Source organism: Amphiura filiformis, chromosome 15 (assembly GCF_039555335.1).
Source record: "Amphiura filiformis chromosome 15, Afil_fr2py, whole genome shotgun sequence".
Taxonomy (NCBI): Eukaryota; Metazoa; Echinodermata; class Ophiuroidea; order Amphilepidida; family Amphiuridae; genus Amphiura; species Amphiura filiformis.
Window position 1 is genome coordinate 42,995,193 of NC_092642.1, and position 20,034 is coordinate 43,015,226.

Genomic DNA, 20,034 nt, shown 5'->3' on the forward strand with positions numbered 1-20,034 from the left:
AGGAGTACTGGTAATTTTATGAAGGATACATGCGATGAGATTATGGCTTTATGAAAGAGACTACAGAAATAATAATTTCCACTGCAGGTTTTGTCATCGAAAAACAAAATCTATAGACAAGTGTCGTGATTGCAGCATGATATATTATTTTGGCGCAGGCTTTAATGTGAGATACCAAACACAATATGACAAAATCTGACCATACACCATTAAGGAATGGATCTGGAAAGAGGCAATTGTCGTAAACTTACAAGTACTGGTAATTTTATGATGGATTACATGCGATGAGATAAGTAATATAGGCTTTATGAAAGAGACTACAGAAATGATAACTGCAGGTTTTGTCAAAGAAAACAAACTCTATAGACAAGTGGCCACGATAAGTGTCCATTTATTTCATTTCTGGACGATGCGGTAGGTTTTTTCTAAATAACATTCAATATCAAGCCACACTTGCCATCTCCCATATGCGATAGCTGTTCCAATTCACGTCCAGACAAAGCTGTAATGATCTAATTTAGTTTGAATAAACACACAATCGTATCATATCGTATTGTTAAAAATATTGCTAAAGATGGCAGCTGCCATATCAAATAAAGAAAGATACAAAGAACACGTTAAGGTAATACAGGATTTTGAAATTTTGTGTAGGCAAATTGGCTGCACGTAGCCACCTAAAATATTTCGTTTTTCAAAAAATAAACATGGCAGGCCTAAAAATCATACTTCATCTTAAAGTTGAAACTCTAATGATTATTATTGTAATACTTTTAACGTCATAGCTCATACACAAATGTACTTTGTAAGTGTTTCAATTTGTGTTCAATTTCATGAGCATGAGGTTTTTTGGGAAAGAGGCCAGGAAAATATGGGGAGAGGGTCCGATTTCATTGCGATTTCGGATATGTGTTACAAACAAACCAATAAAATAATGTACCTATTTATTCTTTTCGATAGGTCCTCCTGATTTGAAACAGTAAGCTTTCATGTTCACAGAATGTCAATGAAAATGATGGGGTAAATGTCGTCTTTTTTGCAACAACAATATTAATTTAGTGTGCCAATGTATTGACACAATTATTCCCTACATTATTTCTTTGAAGTATCAGCTAACACATGCATATCAAAATTTTATGAATCAGCTACGGAAACATTAAAAATAATTTATTTTATCTCAGCATATCAGGCCAAATGGTCCAAAATGGAGTCCTGAGATATGCACACATTTAGTTTCAAGTACTCACATTTTCTGCTATTTCACAGTATCAATTCACAATCCCATAATATTCCAGGTGCAGTGCTCCTGTATTACTACTGATAATCCTTACTGCAAATTTCTGCCAAAACTTCCACACTATCTATATCATGTTCAAACCATGTGCTAACTTGTTTACAATGCTAGTTAGTGTTGCCAGGGCCAAGGTGATAGTACTTATTTTATTGATTTTGTCTAGTATAGTGCTGGTTGAATACTCATGCTCCACTGTGCTTATGCTTCAGTGATTTTAGAAATCAAATGAAAATGATAGGGTTGCCAGTTCATGCACTGGAATAATAATCACTATAAGGGGGCACATCACTAAATAAATGTCCCATTGAAATAAATGTGAAAATACAATAAAGTAACTAGGTGCATAATAATTATGAGTCCTGGGGGAGGGTAGAATGGGGGAGGGGGGAGCAGTTTTTGGCAAACATTTACAGTGCATCTTTATAAGGCTTAGGAAACACTACAGAAACATTCAAATCTGCATCATAATATCTAGGTCATTTAAAGTTTCCACATTGGCAAAGTTAGGCTGACCGAGAGCAGGGCCAGGGGAGGATGACAGGAAATGTTGGCATACCTTTTAAAATCTAACCCACGCCCCCCCCCATGTATATTTGGGATTCCCCCTTCCAAAGAAAATGATAGCCCCTCACACGTACCTTCTCTTTCTTTCATGAGTTACATGAGTCTTTAAAAAAGAATTAGTGCTGTGTGATATCTAGAGCAAATATTGATACACAAAAATAATTTAAAAATACTTTGTTGATACAATTTTTTCAATCTACATCTCTGAGATGTTTAATATATACATATACTTCATAAATAAAAATTAAAAAACAAAAGACAAGTTGAGTGGAATTTTCACCCTACGTAACCTTAATACAATGTATTTGTTATTCTTCTTGGAACACAAAACTATGAGACTCGCATGTATGACGAGATAAGAAGATTGAGGCTTATTGACTATATAAGAAAACTGATGGGTCCCTCTCTCAATGTACCGAAATTGGTGTTACATTAAAATTATAATTATTTTATTTGACACAAAGTAAGCTGTAATACGTCACAAGTTACCATGGATGTATGCAAACACCATAGAAGGTATGCAATGGGTATATGCATCTTAAAGGTGTGTGACCCGATCGACAGCCTCATCCCTCACTTTATCCACTCATAATTATTTTCTAATAAACCTAATGAAATTTTAGACCTGAAATATCTTCCATTCCTTCTTCTATGAGCGAAAAAGTGATACCCTCACACCTTATTACTGCTCTATAACCGTTGCAAAACACATTTGTGTTTCTAACATAAATACCACTTGAACTTGGGAATCAGGCTTATGTAAGAGTGGGGGAACTACCACAAAGTATATTCACATTTGATAGCCTAATATTAGGCTATAATGATTATATCCTCTGATGAATGTTGAAAGATCCGGTCTAGGTCACCTGAGGTTTATATAAAAAACACTTTCTTTCCTTGTATAGACTGTCTGTGCAAGTTACTATTTTCATTTAGTTATTTGCCTTATCATGTGTTGCAATAGAGCTCTGCAAATTTATACATGTTGCATACATGATTATGTCTATGATGTGATATTAACCAATACCGTATACAAAGTTGCTTTAGGTTAAAGACAGCAAAGGTTAATGATAAGAACAGAAGTAGGGGAGGGGTGTGTTTGAGTGTGTGTTTTGTGTTCATTTACAAACATTACACTGTATGAATCCATTTTTACCAGTGCTATAACATGTATGTTATAAAATGAAATTGAGTTAGCAACTTCTGGCTCTTCCGAAAAGGCGAATAAAATGGCTTATGACATAAACAAAATTAGAAACTTTCGGCCTCTCGCGCATGTATGAGTTTTATTTTGTGAATAATTTGCTTGCTTTTTGTTGTTTTGCTGTTTGTTTTCGACATTGAATATACAAATTTAGGCTCTCGGACCTGGTTTAAACAATGCATTTAAGACTCAGAAGAAAATTAATTATGAAAAGTTTGAAATACAAACCTATCATATAAAAATGAAAAAAAAAGTGTCAAGATGATTTTGAATTGTGGAACCTAATAGAGCCCTATTTTTAAGTTGCTTAGAAATACTATTTTTAAGTTGCTTAGGTTAAAGACAGCAAAGGTTAATGATAACAATAGAAGTAGGGGAGGGGTGTGTTTGAGTGTGTGTTTTGTGTTCATTTACAAACATTACACTGTATGAATCCATTTTTACCAGTGCTATAACATGTAGGTTATAAAATGAAATTGAGTTAGCAACTTCTGGCTCTTCCCAAAAGGCGAATAAAATGACTTATGACATAAACGTTGAGAGCGTGGCGCAATAGTTAGGGTACTTGCCTTTAGTGCATGAGGTCCCGGGTTCGATTCCCGGCGGTGGCGATTTGCTGGGATATCGACTTGGAAAAAAAAAGTCTGAAATTAATTAGCAACATTTGTAGAATAAATTCAGACTTCCGCTCTCCCCATGGTTCATTTAGAATTGGGTAAATGAATCATGAAAGTACTCCGTCCTTCGGAGGGGACGTTAAGCCGTCGGTCCCGTGTGCAGAGAGCCATACCTGTACATGTATCTCGCAGCCAGTTTCGAAAAGAGTAGGGTGTTAACCCCTGACTGTTCCCAACCCGTCCCGGTGTTCAAATGGACCCCAATGGAAATAAGCTTCAATAGAGGCTTTCTTGGGTTATCCAGGGTTGTCACAACCCGAACAAATCAAATCAAATCAAAACACAAATAGAAACTTTCGGCCTCTATCGCGCATGTATGAGTTTTATTTTGTGAATAATTTGCTTGCTTTTTGTTGTTTTGCTGTTTGTTTTCGAAATTGAATGTACAAATTTAGGCTCTCGGACCTGGTTTAAACAATGCATTTAAGACTCAGAAGAAAATTAATTATGAAATGTTTGAAATACGAACCAATTATATAAAAAACGAAAAAAAATCGTCCAAACAACAAAACAAAAGTGTCAAGATGATTTTGAATTGTGGAACCTACTAGAGCCCTATGTATATCAAAACAAGATGTAGGTTAATACACGGAAGTTGATGTGGAATTCCCTGCTACTATTATGAAGCACTGTCATCACAGTATGTTTCCGCCATTGCTCTGGCAATCCCCATATCACCTTCTTAATTATATTTAAATAGGAGCAAAAAATACATGCAAAGAACAAAGCAACTCAACCAAGTACCAATGTATCGGTAACTTTGACCACAGATGCTTTGACCGACGCGACGTTCCTATCGTTTGGATCAACGTATCAATGTTGCATGTAATGGATCAGCAATATAAAGGTAAGTCAAGGTTTTGGTTTTCTTAACGTGATTCTGATTCTGGTTAATTTGATATTAATTAATCATGAATGGGTAGATTCACTTAGACAGGTTATAGGAACTTAACCATAAGGTGAATTTTAAGTTAAAATTCACACATTTTATAGGTCTCGAGGTTTTGAGAACTGTTAGACATGTAAGTGCAGTTTGCGTGTGTTCAAAACTAATAAGGTTTTAAGATGGTTTATTAAACTTCACTTACTTTAAGGCACTTTATTATCAAACGCCTTTTAAAGTCGTTCGTGGTAAATAATACATTCTCGATTTATATCAACGAATGGTACAACCACAAACGAAGATTTTACATATAGTCGCTCTAAAAATACACGCCATGTTGTCATACTCATCTTTCAAAGTGCAGAGTAAAGCTATTTTATGTCAGGTATGAGCCTAAAACCTTGCTCCTGAGGAAAAAATCACAATATGCACCCCTGGTTCAAAACAAATAAGGTTTTAAGATGGTCTATTAAACCTCACTTACTTTAAAGACACTTTATTATCAAACGCCTTTTAAAAGTCGTTCTTGGTAAATAATACATTCAGGATATGTGTCAACGAATGGTACACCACAGACAGAAAAAGAATTAAGGTACCAGTTATTTACACCCCTGTATATCCTTAACAAAGATAGATATGTCATAATCAGAGCCAGCAGTCAAACACCAGTACGATAATTCTTCATACCTCGCGCTTTTAGTGGGATGTTTTATTTGTTCAAATTCAGACAACCGAATTAGTTCTATTACAAATTGTATGATTTCCAAATATGTATTTGTGTGCCTAAGGTGATACTACACCCCTTTATAAATGTGTGACTATTTTTGCATTTTTCTCAAAACATAATGACACATCGGTAACAAAAGTTATGTGTATTATAGGGGGAAGGAATCCAGTTACTACACTGGAATTTCAGTGACTCAAGACAAGCGATACGTTATTTATGATAAGAAAAGAGGTACCGCTAGAATGTACCTCATTTCTTAACATATTAGTTACGTGAAAAAGTTCAATTTGGTGACCACTCTCTGGCTAGTAAGGTTTGACGATTGATTCGACTTCTATGGACCATTTAGAAAATAAATAGCCACCATCTAAATGGTCCATAGAAGTCGAATCAATCGTCAAACCTTACTAGCCAGAGAGTGGTCACCAAATTGAACTTTTTCACCTAACTATATGTAATGAACCACTTGTCTTGAATCACTGAAATTGGATTCCTTGCCCCTATAATATAAATAACTTTTGTTACCAGTGTGTATATATTTTTTGCGAAAAACGCAAAATTAATCACAAAATTTATCAGGGGGTGTAGTACCACCTTAAGGCATGCAACCTGCAACTAAGCATGCTGAGGACCCTGAAATACCTGAAAAACTTTTGTGGCAAAAATTGAAATTAAGAAGTTAAGTCTACCAGCAGGCGATATTTTATGATTGGAAGTAGTGCATTAATTGTAAAGAATTAAACAAACAACAACACAAAAACATGATTAAAAACCTTTACGTGACTGCAGATTATGAATCATTAGGTTATACTGCCTGAACACAATTGTTTATGTCTCACCTCCTTTTTAAACCAAATCAACGGTAATAACTCTTATAACCACATATTGCCTAGGGTAAAACTCACTTCCTGAGAACTTAATACCACACAAGATCATTTTTATGTAACTCGTTGACCCATCCATGTCATATACTGCCTCTAATGACAGCTTGGTTATCTGGTCAACTCATTGACAGATACTAACCCCAGGAGGGAATTCAAGTTGTGTTCAATTCTCTTCAGGCAGTGAAACCTAATGTTGTTTTTGTTAAAGATACGGTAAATGATCTATTGGAAAGAATCAGACATCGTAAGGGATCTGAAGTGAGACGTTACATCAGACAGCTTCCAAATCACATTTTCAAGAAGATTTTCCCGAAGGAGGATGAGGTGGAATTTACAGAACATGAAGAACTCGATACATTCAACGTTGTAGAACTGACGTCCGTGTGCGGTGGGGTCAATGAACTACTACCTGCTGCTTGCAAAAATGGAGATCTTGATACCGTCAAATTGCTGCTCTACCATGAGATAAATCCCAGTTGGAAAGGGAAAGAGGTATCACATTATATAACTTATATAAGTAGTATCATATTATAAGAAGTATGAGACGCTGGTTATTCTGTCCTCTGGAGTAGGTCTACAGAATCCCATGTTGCCTATTCCATAGAGGATATAAATTCTCTCTCGTATAAATATCGGATGCATTGTTTAATTTCTTCTGCCTCTTAAAAGTGGTGGCCAGATTTGCTCATATTGTATTTTGTACCTCACATTGACATAATTTAGGTATGTACCCAGTGGCATGCATTGACTTTTGTCGGGTGGGTGGGGTGCGGTGGTGTTGATTACTGGGGACGAGGGGTCAAAGAACAAAATGCCCAGTGAGCATTATTTTGGACTAATCTAACTGTGGAAAGTTTCATATTGTTTGAAGTAGAAGTTCATACATATTCGGTTCATATCACGCGAAGCGCTCGAAAATTTGCAATTGTATACTAAGGTGTTAACAGAGTGTGTGTGTATTTAAACAGTCAGTACTAAGAACGGGGAATATGTCTTTGTCTTTCTTTTTTCTTTGAGTTGTCATGCCCCCCCCGTCGCCTTCAGAGGTCATGCCACTGCCTGTACCCAAATAATCTGATTCCCAAGTTTTGAGTTATTTGTACTAGCGGTTGGAAGCACAAACGCGTTTCACAACGGCCTAATGGATATGGTAATCACCATGGGATGATGATGATAATAATAATAATAATAGATCTTGATTTTTAAAGAAAATGTACATTTGAAGCAACCAGCCGCTTTATAGATAAGAAAATGACAGTTGAATAACTGTCATTTTACACATTAACGTTTACATGGTTTAGGGGAATGTTAGTGGAGTGGACCACTTTAGGTGAGAGTACAATAATGTAACTATTCTCGCATTCATTATTAGTCGTTTTACAATGTTGTGCTTTTCAGGGCAGTCCTTTGGAAGTTGCTACCCTTTATAACCAAAGAGACATAATTGACGTTCTACTGGAATATAAACCAGGTAGGCCTAAATACTGTACTCCCGACGATACAAAATATTCTTTTTCTCACTACACAAGTAAGCCTAATTTTCTAGTTTGACTGGAAATTTATTTTATAATTCCATATCTAGTTAATTTGAGGGGAAAGGGGCTGAAGCATACATGCTTGCTAGATTACTTCCTTAACATGCTTAAGGGGGTACTACACCCCTCTGGTAAATTTGTGACTATTTTTTTTTTTTTTTCAAAAAATAATAACACACTGGTTACAAAATTTATGTATATTTTTGGGGCAAGGAATCCAATTACTACACTGAAATTTCAGTGACTCAAGACAAGCGGTTCAGTATATATGATAGGAAATGAGGTACATCCTAGCGGTACCTTATTTCTCATCATAAATAACGAACCGCTTGTTTTGGATCACTGAAATTCCAGTGTAGTCATCGGATTCCTTGCTCCTATAATATACATAACTTTTGTTACCACTGTGTTATTAGTTTTTGAGAAAAAATAAAAATAGACACAAATTTATCGAGGGTGTAATACTACTAAAACGGCATTTGTAGTCGTACTCCCGTAAAACAGACCCTCTCCAAACTGCTCTATCTAGTATACAATTCTTGATGTCAGATCCTGTTAGTCCCATATCCTCTGCCAGCATTTTGATGTAATCCTTCTTATGGGAGACTTTCTGCACGTTTCCCATGTTTGGGCTGCCACATCTGCCGCATGAGAACCATTCATGCCGTTTCCTTTTCTCTTAATTACCAATAATGAAAATTATTAAGATTAAATGGTAAAATTGCATATTTTTTAGCATACAATAAAAATATTGACTGCTTCGATTTGCATTTTAAAAGTGAAAAAAGCATAATATGCATAGTGAAGGATTTTGTTCCATTTTCCTAAACAGTGACCGAAGGATATATAACAATGCTGTAACACATTTTCCCTTTTAGGAACTTTAATAATGTTCTAACCTTGAAAATGCATTCATTATTTGCAACAGGATGTATATTTAGTCGGTATCACTTTTAGTACTGACCCAATAATGTGGCAATATGCAACACGCGGATATTCCCTATAACTTCCGATTGTTTATAAAGTAAGTTGTTTCAGTCAACTTGTTGTTAGAAGCATAAGGTATTGTTGAGTAAATAAAGGCCTACCAAAAAGGTATTACCCCTCCCCCTTCATTACGATAAAAAACTCGAAATCTATGCATCAAATAAAAACTGAAACAGCAAAAACAAACCCACAATCCCGCGCGAAAAGCTTGGGACAGTTTGCTGATTTCACGTATCCCCACTCCCCTTATTCAATGTTGAAGTACAACATTAATATCATAAATATGACCGTATCTCCTAAACGCGTTGTTCGATTTTGATCATTCTTTCAGCTATGAATATATTAATAAATTTGCCATCTTTTTATATACACGGTTTTATAAACTTGTCAATCCTTTTTTTTTTTTAAATATAGATATATGCAAATTCACGTTCTTAATATTAGGACAGTTTGTTTATTTCACGCATCCCCGCTCCACTTATTCAATGCATCCCGCTCCCCTTATTCAATGTTGAATGGTGAAAAATAGTGGAAAGTGGTTGAGCTCAATCTGTGCTCCAACATTGTTTCGGGGGGAGGGGGAGAGGAGTAAACAAATACATAACATGACCTATGAAACCTATCATGTATTTTCAGCGTCATGTTCATTTCACAGGAATTTGATCTTTCAAACATGGCGACTCTTTGAATGAAAAAGATGCATTTTTAAAAGTTGCACTAAAAAGATATTCAGGTCAGTGTACCATTACATTTTCTACATAACTGGTCAAGGATGACCCGCGGTGACCAGTGACGACCAGGCACTCTAGCAACAAAAGCAACATTTTCAATAGGTTTAGGTGCAACTTTTGAATGGGAGTCTTTGTTGTTCAAAGGGTCACCATGGCAACAAATTTTGGGCTATTAAGACAAATTAATGAGGCATCAAAATGTGCAAAACAAAACTGGGTTTCCTTTTGCTATTCCAATTTTATATTTTGACGCATAGATTTTGTGTTATTATCTCATATTAAAGGGGTGTAATTACTTTTTGGTAGATGTTTAGTAGGCTATATCAATAGTGTGTATGTGTGCATGGGGAATTTCAAAAACCCAAGCTCTCGTCACTTCCAGGGTTGAGAGCTCACAATCAACTGCTCCCACAAAATGAGCATAAAGTCGCCAGGGCACTATAGATGATACAGTCCATTACACAGTGTCAACACCCTGTATTATAAATATTTTTTTCCATTCAGCTCCATACTCCGTTGAAATCAATATTCTATTATTGACACAGATAAAGAAAGTTTACATATTATGCATTGTGTTATAGGACTTGCACCTGGAACTTAACTGAATGGGCTAAACGTGTTCCTTTATACCTATAAAGTATAATTGTAATTAATTCTCAAAATTAAATATATCACAATTTTTACGGGCGATTTAAAAATCTTTACGGACAAAATGCAGTAAAACATATACACAACAAACAGCAGTCGCCGCTAATTAGTGTATTGCATTTCAAGTTAGTGTACTGGAAACAAAACCCTGGTTTTACCTGAAAACAAATCGGTTTTTCTTGTAATAGCAACATCATATGGGGTACTAGAGCATGCACAAATCGTAATAATGTGTAGAATATAGAAACACTGTGGTATCTCATATGATAGTCATGGTATGCTTAGCCTGAATCGCTCGGCCTATCTCGAACAAAATCGCCATGCGTAGCTGTTGAAAAACGAGAGGATTCGCTGTACTATCACGGCAATTTTTGGACACGAAGATATAGGGATGATGACGATGTGCATTAATCATGACAAAATTCAGAAAACAAAAGTCACTGTGGAGGAAATATTGATTTTGGAAGACCAACTTTATGCTCGTTTAATGAGAGCTGGTCATAGTGAATTACGGCTTTCTGGTTCTGAACCCACGATTTGTAATAAGACGTACTAGTATTTTGTATAGGCCTACATCCTATTAACTTAACTTACTACATAATACGCCTTTTCCAATTGCTTCAAGGCGCAATATCAAAAAATACTAGTGTCAGTAATGCACACCCCACATCAAACACAATGCTCGAAATAAGCCAACATCTTCCAGAGTCAATTTAGTCCTTTGGTTTGAAATCCACGTGCTTTCCTCAATGTTCACTGCCCAAACTAAAATTGCAATAAATGTTACACTGGTGCACATTTATGTCACGTTGTAAGACTAATTCAAACTTTCAACTGAACAACAAGTAATGGATTGATATTAAAGTCAGTATTAAGTCCGTCTTGCATACTTTGGTAATAAAAAGCAGCGAATCGTCGGGCCTGCCGTGAGTTCATGCGTTTTTGGCCCGAGGATCTGTCTTATTTCGAAACTGCTCAGTACTTCTTACATGTAGTCAATATAGTCATTTGTAGGCCTATCCGTGATCTTGTTTCAGATCTCGCTGATGACATTCCACAAGTGAAGAATTGTCTGGCTGAGGCATGTCGAGGTAGTCATCAGGAGCTTGTTACGTTTTGGCTAGAACGTCTGAAAGCTGCTTCTGGTCGCAAACTATCAAGCGCAGATTTTGTGGCAGAAAATGATCCTGTAATAGCGGCTTGTAAAGGTGAATTTTTATGAATTGTTGGTGTAGGCCTAAAAGCTAATAATAATGAATAAATAAATAAATAAATAAATAAATAAATAAATAAATAAATAATGACAAAAAGCACGCAACTTGAGCAAACAAAATACTTAACCTTTCCTTACTAATAGAATCTGTAACCTAATAGAATCGGTATACCTTATGTGATAAGTTTTGTTCTACTAAGAAACACTTTTCCTCCATATCGGTTGATCAAATACAAACAAAAATATGCTGATTCCTTTTATGTTGATTCCAACAGGTGAACACCCTGAACAGGTTGCACATCAACTCCTTACAGAAGAAACAAAGGACGTATTCTTTATCAATGAAGAAACAGTCAGTCATGCTGGTGATAAATTGGCTCTTTTTCTTGACGCATGGGTGGAGGAGGAGGAGGAAGATTATGAAAGGAGTGGCGAGAAAAAGGTGAGACATCCGCAGATTAAATTTGTTTACCTGTTATTTTAACATCGCCACTTTTGATTAAAATATTCTCACTGATTGAACGCGTCGTGCGTATTTAATTGCATTTAGATCAGGATATAGAAACACTATGAAGATATCCAAAATAGGCATTTCCGCCCAAATTGCTTGAACCATGATATTGAGTAACGCTTGCTCTTATAAAATACAAAAAATTACATATTATAAATATTGATCTGGAGTCAAAGATCTATTTTTTTAATTTTACTGATTTATCATAATATGGACTGAAATTTGTCAACAGTTTTACCAAATGTGCGGATATCTTTGACTATAAAACAAATTTTAAGACTTATTTGAAAAAGAAATGAGCGAGTCTTAATTAGAATTCTGTTTCTAGATTCAAGTATTTTGTCATGTTGATTATCCAAAAGAGAAGGTGTAACTACTGAAGAGTGGATTTTTTTTTCTTAGGTTTTTGTTGTAATTTTCTTCAGATTCCAAAGTTAATATTACATTCCTTTGTTATTTTGAAAGATATGATGAAATTAAAGTTTAAAAAATCTCACCAAACGCGATCCTGCGTTGTACACGCGGTGTATCCTTTTAAGCATTTGCAAAAGATGGCTTTTATTAATAACATTAACGTAATTTCTGTATGTGAACTTCGCTGTAAATTAATGGTGGTGGTGGTGGTGTAAAGGGGTATTGTGGAAGTGTGTTTGCAGTGGTGGGTATCAAGATGGGTGTGAATATAACGGCGAATAACATTTCGCATTTTCAACGTGTTTCATATTTCTTACCGTATGGCGATTTCCCCTCCAGATCCTAGTCGCAAAATGGAGCAAAAAACATCTTCATATCTTCTCATCAACATGGTTGGAATTGCCTAAATACGAAGACACTCTAACGAGCATAGATTTGTCGCATAATTCACTGACAACAATCCCTGGTCTACTGTTATGGGGATTGCCCTGGTTGCAAAAACTGGTATTATCAAACAACAAGATCGATAGTCTGCCAACATTGGGAAGCAGTCGACATCTTCAAGAATCAAGGTAAGCTGACATAATTAAATGTGTGTCAATTGATCCAAGTTCCTGCGATGTGTTTGTTCATTAAACATTTCCAGTACATGGTCTTCTTTAAATCCAGAGTTTGAATTATATTTTACCGTTTTTTCCTTGTTTAAAACGGTCATTGAGCAAGGAGAAATTCATTCTTCATCTTCATTCACACATTCATAATAATCCCTTTTATTCGTGAAACAAATTGGTGCTATTTTCCTCCAAAAATAACCCTTTCCCCTGTCACAAAATATCGATCGATCTCTAAATCATTAATATTACCGGTCAACACGATTACTTGATCGCAAGTATGTTATCTGTAATTTGAAAAAAAGCTCAGTTTTGAACTCTATTTTTATACACTCGACAACCCGGTACACACGTGTTCTCAACGTCCTGTTTTATATTCAATTTACCTTCAGCTGCATTGTTAATATCATCGGTATTCTTTGTTTTTACACAGATTAAAGTTTCTGACGTTATCCACCAACATGTTGAAGACAGTCCCGTCTGAGATTTTCATGTTTACTAGATTGGAAACACTATCTCTGGCTCATAATCATATTGACAAAATAGAACTAGCAAACATCGAAGTCAGGGAAGCGTCACAAAGTAAGTTGTACCACATTTTATGTTATCCACCATTGATAAATTCATGCAAAAATTACTATTTTCATTTCAGGATGGCTTTAAAATCCTATCGCCGGTCGACCACCGGCGGTTGGATTTGAAGCCTTCCCTTACACTATTACACTGAGCATTGAAATGCTCTACAAACCTAATTAGAATCTACAGTAAAAACAATCCCGGGTATTAAAATAAACGTATGTCTTCATCCTACCAAATACTGATCATTCTTCTTGTATTGACTTTGACTAAGGCACATTGGAAGCAGCTTGGAGATGTTCAAGTTTGAAGCAGCTGGATCTATCCCACAACAGACTCCAAACCATTCCTAATGGTATTCAAGCCGCCACACAGCTAACAAAATTATACATAGCATCCAACAAGTTGAAGGATTTACCACAATCATGGTGTTGTCCGCTGGTAAATATTGTTATCTTAATATACAGTTGATTTGTACTAAAAGTGTTAACATAACAGTTTAATACCATGGTAAATCAGAGATATTTTGTCTCATATCCCTGGTATAATACATATTCAGCTGTCCAGTACCTTTTGTTTGATCCCATTCCGTGGTGTCGTTCGTCAGATATGCTGTTTTGTATGAAATTATCCATTTTGTGCCACTTTGGGCATGATATTTGTTAGGACCAATTAGTCCAGTTATACCAGGGTTTAATGTGCATTCCCCAGGACTCTACCACAAGAATGCAGGCTATAACAAGATGGTATTATGAACAGGTACTTTGAAGTGAGTACAAATATCTTTTATTAACATTTAAAACAATGACACTCCATTAAATATATCATGTTGTATATAAGAACTTTTGTATTTTATTTCTTAAAATTGGTCAAAATATGGGACCAGATTTGGAGTTTTAAAAACTGGAAAATGTTAACAAGTTGTATTATTTTGTTGCAGGAGAAACTGAAAGCAAGCAACAACTCTATCACAAATGTCCCCGATATACATCTACACTGGCTGAAATCACTCAAGTTTTTAGATCTGAGCACAAATAAATTGACTGCCATACCACTGCCAATCTGTCGGTTATCTGGTCTTCAAGACCTGAATCTTAGCCATAATCAGATCCAAGCACTGCCAGCGCCGATGGAATGGTGCACCTTACGCCTTAGTATTCTGGACCTTTCTCACAATCAGTTGTTTCACGGGGACCTAGATCAATACTTGGATTCCGCTTTGAACACGTAAGTTTATATTAGTAATAACAATATAACATGTATAAAGAAATAAGGAAAGATGTAGAACGAGAAAGCAAGAAGCAGAAGAAGGAGCGAGGGGGGGGAGAAATAGTAGTAAAACAAAAGAAGAAATTAAGAAGACGTGTGAATGAGAAGAACAGAAGAAAACAAAGAAGAGAAGAATATTTGCAGACAGGTGATTAGACGGGAAACCAAATAGAAGACGTGGAATCAGCGTAAAAGACGCTCCTTCTACGCTGACCAAAAACATTTTATATTTGAGATACTACTGTTGAAAATTTACTTTTACAACTTCATAGATATACTTTTTTATCATCAGATCAAACTCTCTTCGATCAGCATTTACAAGGACGCTAAAGAAGCTGGCTGGGGATAGAAATATGGATATGCGTATGCACTGCGATCCAAATCCAACTTCGATGTTTTATGTAGATCAAAATCAACCAGAAGACAAGAAACTACTGCTTGAATTCCCAAAGATGTTTGCTGATTGTTTGCACACCCTTAACCTGAATCACAACAAGTTACATGCTGTACCAGATGATATTTGCGATATGAGCGCATTGCGTGTGCTAGATCTTCAAGGGTATGTATGACCCCGTTTACACAGAGACTGAAGTCCACTTTGAACTAGACTTCATTTGTGTGTGAACAAGGTCGCCGCGTTTTGAACTCGACTGCAGAAGTCGACTTCAAATGATGACCTGGAGCAACATTTGTCGAATTCAAAATTCAAAGTCGACTTCAAACTCGACTTTTGCAGTGTAAACAAACACGTGATTAGAAGTCGAGTTCATGATGGTTTTGTGAAGCATGAGCAAGTGATTGCATAATAGTCGAATTCACAATTTGTTTTGAAGTCGACTACCGTGTAAACAAACACCCCGTCAGGAATTAATTTATGCTAATTCGATGTCGCAAATGAAGTCGACTTCTCTCTGTGTAAACGGAGTCTATCACTAATTGTTTTAAGTCAAATCATTTTAAAATGATTTGAGTTAAGTGGACTTCTGAAGTCGAGTTCTAAAAGCAGCGACCCAACAAATGAAGTCGAGTTCAAATTCGACTGAAGTCGACTCCAGGCTTTGTGTAAACGAGGTCTATATTTGTTTCTGTGTTTACGTAAAGAACTGATTTTAAACATAACATTACATTTTGTCAATGTGTTGATTAAAGGTTTCTTCCTGAACGGGTTTGTTCTAAAATAATGACATCATAAAGCTACAACCATAAACACTGATGCAACATCATTTTTTGGCTTTCATAGTCAGATATGCGACGACTGGCGGCGCTGCGAATGTCCGATGCCAAAATCTTACGCCTGTTTTTATTATCCTATATACAGAAACCCAGACTTGACTCAACTGCCTGCAAAACTTTCAACTCTGAGGGATCTGTACAGCATAAAAGTAGATCAGAATCAAATAAAAGATCCGCCTGAAATCGACCAAATTCTCACCAACGGGATAAAACCCTCACAGAATATAAAGCGTGTGCTACGGGAAAGGTTACACGATAGTCAACCTTACAGAGGCGTGAAGTTGATGATAGTCGGCCCACAGGTAAGACCAGTGTATTGCATAAAATCGTGGAACCTAAACATTCCATCATTTCAGTAACATTTAGAAACATGTAAATATGACAGGTGTATTGAATATTATGTTTTACATAAGCTGCCAATTGCACATTCAATGGAAAAACTGTAAACTGTAAATTGATTCCATATTACAGTGGAGCGTTGGGAAAAGACTAAAGAACAGTGAACCTCGACCATTGTCCGAAGGTAACAAGATAGCACCTGTATAAAAATAAAGTTACTCCAAATGGATTTGGAATGGATTATACAGAATCAAACACGTGAATTGGTCCATATTAAAGACGCAATTAATTGTATTCATGGACGAAGGAGATAACAGACCGCGTTCAAGCAGTCAAAGTATCAGCATTACCCGATAATGAAGACCGATTGTTTCATGAAATGCGACAGGCAAAACTGCTACGTACTTACCACGTATTTTTACGGTCTATCGCGTAATCGCGAAGGCACGCAACGCTCTATCACGTATACGCGAAGGCACGCAACGCTGGCGTGATTGTTAGACACGGCACGATCGAACAATCGGCCCTCATGAATATGCGAGAATTCACAGCATACAATGCACGGGGACTTTGGCTGTTGAAGCATGGTCTGTAGTAGTCTGTGCGTGTATTACTCCGAGCCCTATAAGCTCATATGATTTTATGTAGTTTGACTAATAATATTGTTTGTAAGTTTCATGAGTTCAAATATTGTAATTTTTCCCATTTAGAAAAGCGGAAAAACATCGTTGATGACACAACTGTGTCATTGTGAGTGGCCTATTGAAGACCGTGGTGTAAATGTTCAGAAATGGCAACCTAGTTTTCAAAGAACACTCAGGAGAACTTCAGTACTGCAGGTAGGTATACAAACAAACACACAATCAAACACAAACAGGTGTGAAAATCGACGATATATTCAGGTACCCTATCAATGTCAAAAATAATGTATTCAAACATAAGGGCAAATATAATTATGGATTAATTAAATTCGAGTATTTTGTCTAGCAAGCTGTATTTATACCCCATGTTCTAAAAAGGAAACCACAAAAACCCCTATAGGATCTTACAGGGGCAAAAATTAAACATGTTCCAAATAAATTCTCTAAAAAAACATTGTTTGCCTGGGCCTAAGGATCGCCACACAAATGTAACACATGGTTGCGTAGGACATGTAGTTACTAAGTTCTGAGGCTCAACAGGTCCAATGTCAATGTGCATGTTGTACAGGGGCGTAATATTAAAGTTGCTCCGATTTTCGTAAAAATGAGGACAAATTGTTCCTCAACTTCATGGGATTCAGGAAAAGAATAGTTTCTACTATATGCAATGTGAAATTCAGACGATGATAAATAAATGAATACAAAGGCCATTTAATCCTACAGATATTTTAACTCTTTGCTGTGTAAGATACTTACCACACATCGTAGATAGTGCAAACTATTCTTTTTCTGAAACCTCTAGCCTAGACGAACAATTTGGAACATTCTTACGACAATTGGAGAAATTTTGACTTTTGACCCATGTACAACAAGCAAATCGACCTTAGACCTTTCATGCCCATACCTTCTTAACTATAGGTAGTACGCGCACAAACTTGACATTTCTGGGATCCGTAGGACCAGGCAAATAATATGACATTTTTGAAAGTGTTATTGGGATACAATTCGTTTTTGCCCCTTTATGATTCTGTGGGGCCATTTTGGGGGTCTTGTGAGGGTATCTGTCTCAAAATACTACTTGGCAGACAACGGATTTGAGTGCAGCGTACCCGATTTAACAAAAATAGGCTGGTTGCCAGCTTTTACGCAAACTTGCCGATTGGAACGCGAATTTCCCAAAATAGAACCAGTCTATAATAATATAAGCTTGTTTCCAATGGGCCCTAATGAACAAAGATACAATGATAAAAATCCATAAAGTAACATACAATAAAAACATACGACCTAAAAAAGCTTAAATAAAATTGCGCCAAATATAATTATTTTTAAACGTTTTCAGTGTTTTGTTGCGGTTGATAAATGGTGGTCTTGTAAATAATGTTAAATGGATTAGTTCACTAACTTGTTTTAAATTGTTTTAAAAATATATGTTTATTTCAGCATTATTTGACATTATTATCCATTTTGAAAAATTGCAGATGAATCAAGAGGAGATCAACTTTGAATTATGGGATCTGAAAGGTGGTGATAACTATGCGTTAGTGCATCAGACGCTCTTTACGTCACGCACCTTGTATTTGTTGGTTTGGGATATGTCAGAAAAGAATCGGGAATCGAGAAAATCAGACCATGGATACTGAACATAAAGGTATGATAAATAATGACTTATCTTTTCGAATTTAACCTAGTAGTTTTAGACATAGGTTACTATTCATTACCAGAAACGATTATATATATGAAAGAAAAAGTTATATGTGATCGGAACGGCAATGTATTTATCCTGTATTGTATTTTATGATATTTTGACGCGCAATGCTGAGATTATAATCATACCAAAGATGGTTTACAACATTTTTAATTAAAACTCTTTCAAAAGACGTTCACTAAGTAGTTTCTTTTCATCTTCGGAGTCATTATATTAGTAACGAGGTCAGCCCGCCTTTTTGCCTTTGTTCTGCATGAAAATGTTTTTAAAATCCCTTTTTAGTCCAGAGCACCTCAAAGCTGTGTCATAGCTGTTGGAACTCACGCGGACTTGCTACCGAAATCAGAACGCGAACTCATCATTAGCAGTTTGTCTCAGACACTTCACCAATTGTATCCTGAAGTAGCTGAGACAGTAGTCATGGAGGCGGGGGCACACCAGCACAGTACAGGAATATCGGAGCTACAGAAGACAATATACAACCGAGCTTCTACTATGAAATATCGTGATGTGCGCCCAATTGAACAAAATGGACTGCTAGTCGGAAGAATGGTAATGTAACGATGTATTAAAGATTGTGCATAGTAATTGTGCGTAAAAGAACGATACACTTCGAAACGAACATGAGGTAACCCTCTAAATGGGTATTCAATAATGTGCGCTTTTTTTGGTATCCGAGCTTGGTTGTCAATTCATGATATTCATTATTAATACCTGACCTACCTGACCTTCCTATCCAGCCTTCGGGTACTAGGCATATAGAAAAACAATATTCTAAAGTGAAATGAAATAAAATGACTACCGCCAATCCGAGATATAAGGACGAGGGTTACGTTTTAGTCTTAGGATTAGAGAATAGGATTAGGATTAAGAACATTGAGAGATATGTTTACTGTTGGGCTGCCTATTCTAAAAGTTTCCTCCAAATAGCCATTGATAAATATTCATTTTCAATGTCTTCACCATTATAGTTTCATATTTCCTTTCTTTAAATAATCTACTATCCTAAAACATTGATCTCTTATCATATTCACATGTTGCAGGTGCCACAATCGTACACTGTTTTGAAAGATATTTTGAAGATCCACCTTACCCAGATGAATGCCTCAAAGCCAATGAAACCACCAATCATGACAGAAGCCGAATTAACCAACCATTTCCATACAATACCAGGAAGTCATCTCAAAAGGTCAGAGGAGGCGGATGCAGGTATTCATCATTTTGTATATTGCATATTAGTAGTCTACTATGTACCTCATTGTGCGCGGTTTAGAGTGGTGTATGATAGATGGCTCCAAATGGGGGGGTCTAAAACCTGTGATTTCGTCAGACATGTGCTGCTCGTCCTCGTTTGACTAGCAAAGCTATAAGATTATATATTTGTTGGTGTA

At 36.2% G+C, this 20,034-nt stretch overlaps 1 protein-coding gene across 1 annotated transcript; it reads left to right on the plus strand.

Moving 5' to 3' along the window:
• The first annotated feature begins 6,356 nt into the window (after positions 1-6,356).
• LOC140171678 (leucine-rich repeat serine/threonine-protein kinase 1-like) lies at positions 6,357-19,049 on the plus strand. The gene is made up of 13 exons (XM_072194971.1): positions 6,357-6,722; positions 7,629-7,701; positions 11,169-11,339; positions 11,620-11,786; positions 12,609-12,841; positions 13,314-13,462; positions 13,731-13,897; positions 14,397-14,683; positions 15,018-15,284; positions 16,044-16,260; positions 17,008-17,136; positions 18,417-18,586; positions 18,926-19,049. The coding sequence occupies exons 6-12, from the start codon at positions 13,342-13,344 to the stop codon at positions 18,576-18,578; spliced, it is 1,350 nt and encodes a 449-aa protein (XP_072051072.1). The 5' UTR covers positions 6,357-6,722; positions 7,629-7,701; positions 11,169-11,339; positions 11,620-11,786; positions 12,609-12,841; positions 13,314-13,341; the 3' UTR covers positions 18,579-18,586; positions 18,926-19,049.
• Positions 19,050-20,034: the final 985 nt, after the last annotated feature.

What these genes read in the sequence shown, in the direction of transcription:
- LOC140171678 (XM_072194971.1), top strand. Translation starts at nt 13,342, where the DNA reads ATGTTGAAGACAGTCCCGTCTGAGATTTTCATGTTTACTAGATTGGAA. An exon ending in AGTCAGGGAAGCGTCACAAA is followed by an intron (nt 13,463 to 13,730) that starts GTAAGTTGTACC and finishes ACTTTGACTAAG; the next exon opens with GCACATTGGAAGCAGCTTGG. An exon ending in TGATGATAGTCGGCCCACAG is followed by an intron (nt 16,261 to 17,007) that starts GTAAGACCAGTG and finishes TTTCCCATTTAG; the next exon opens with AAAAGCGGAAAAACATCGTT.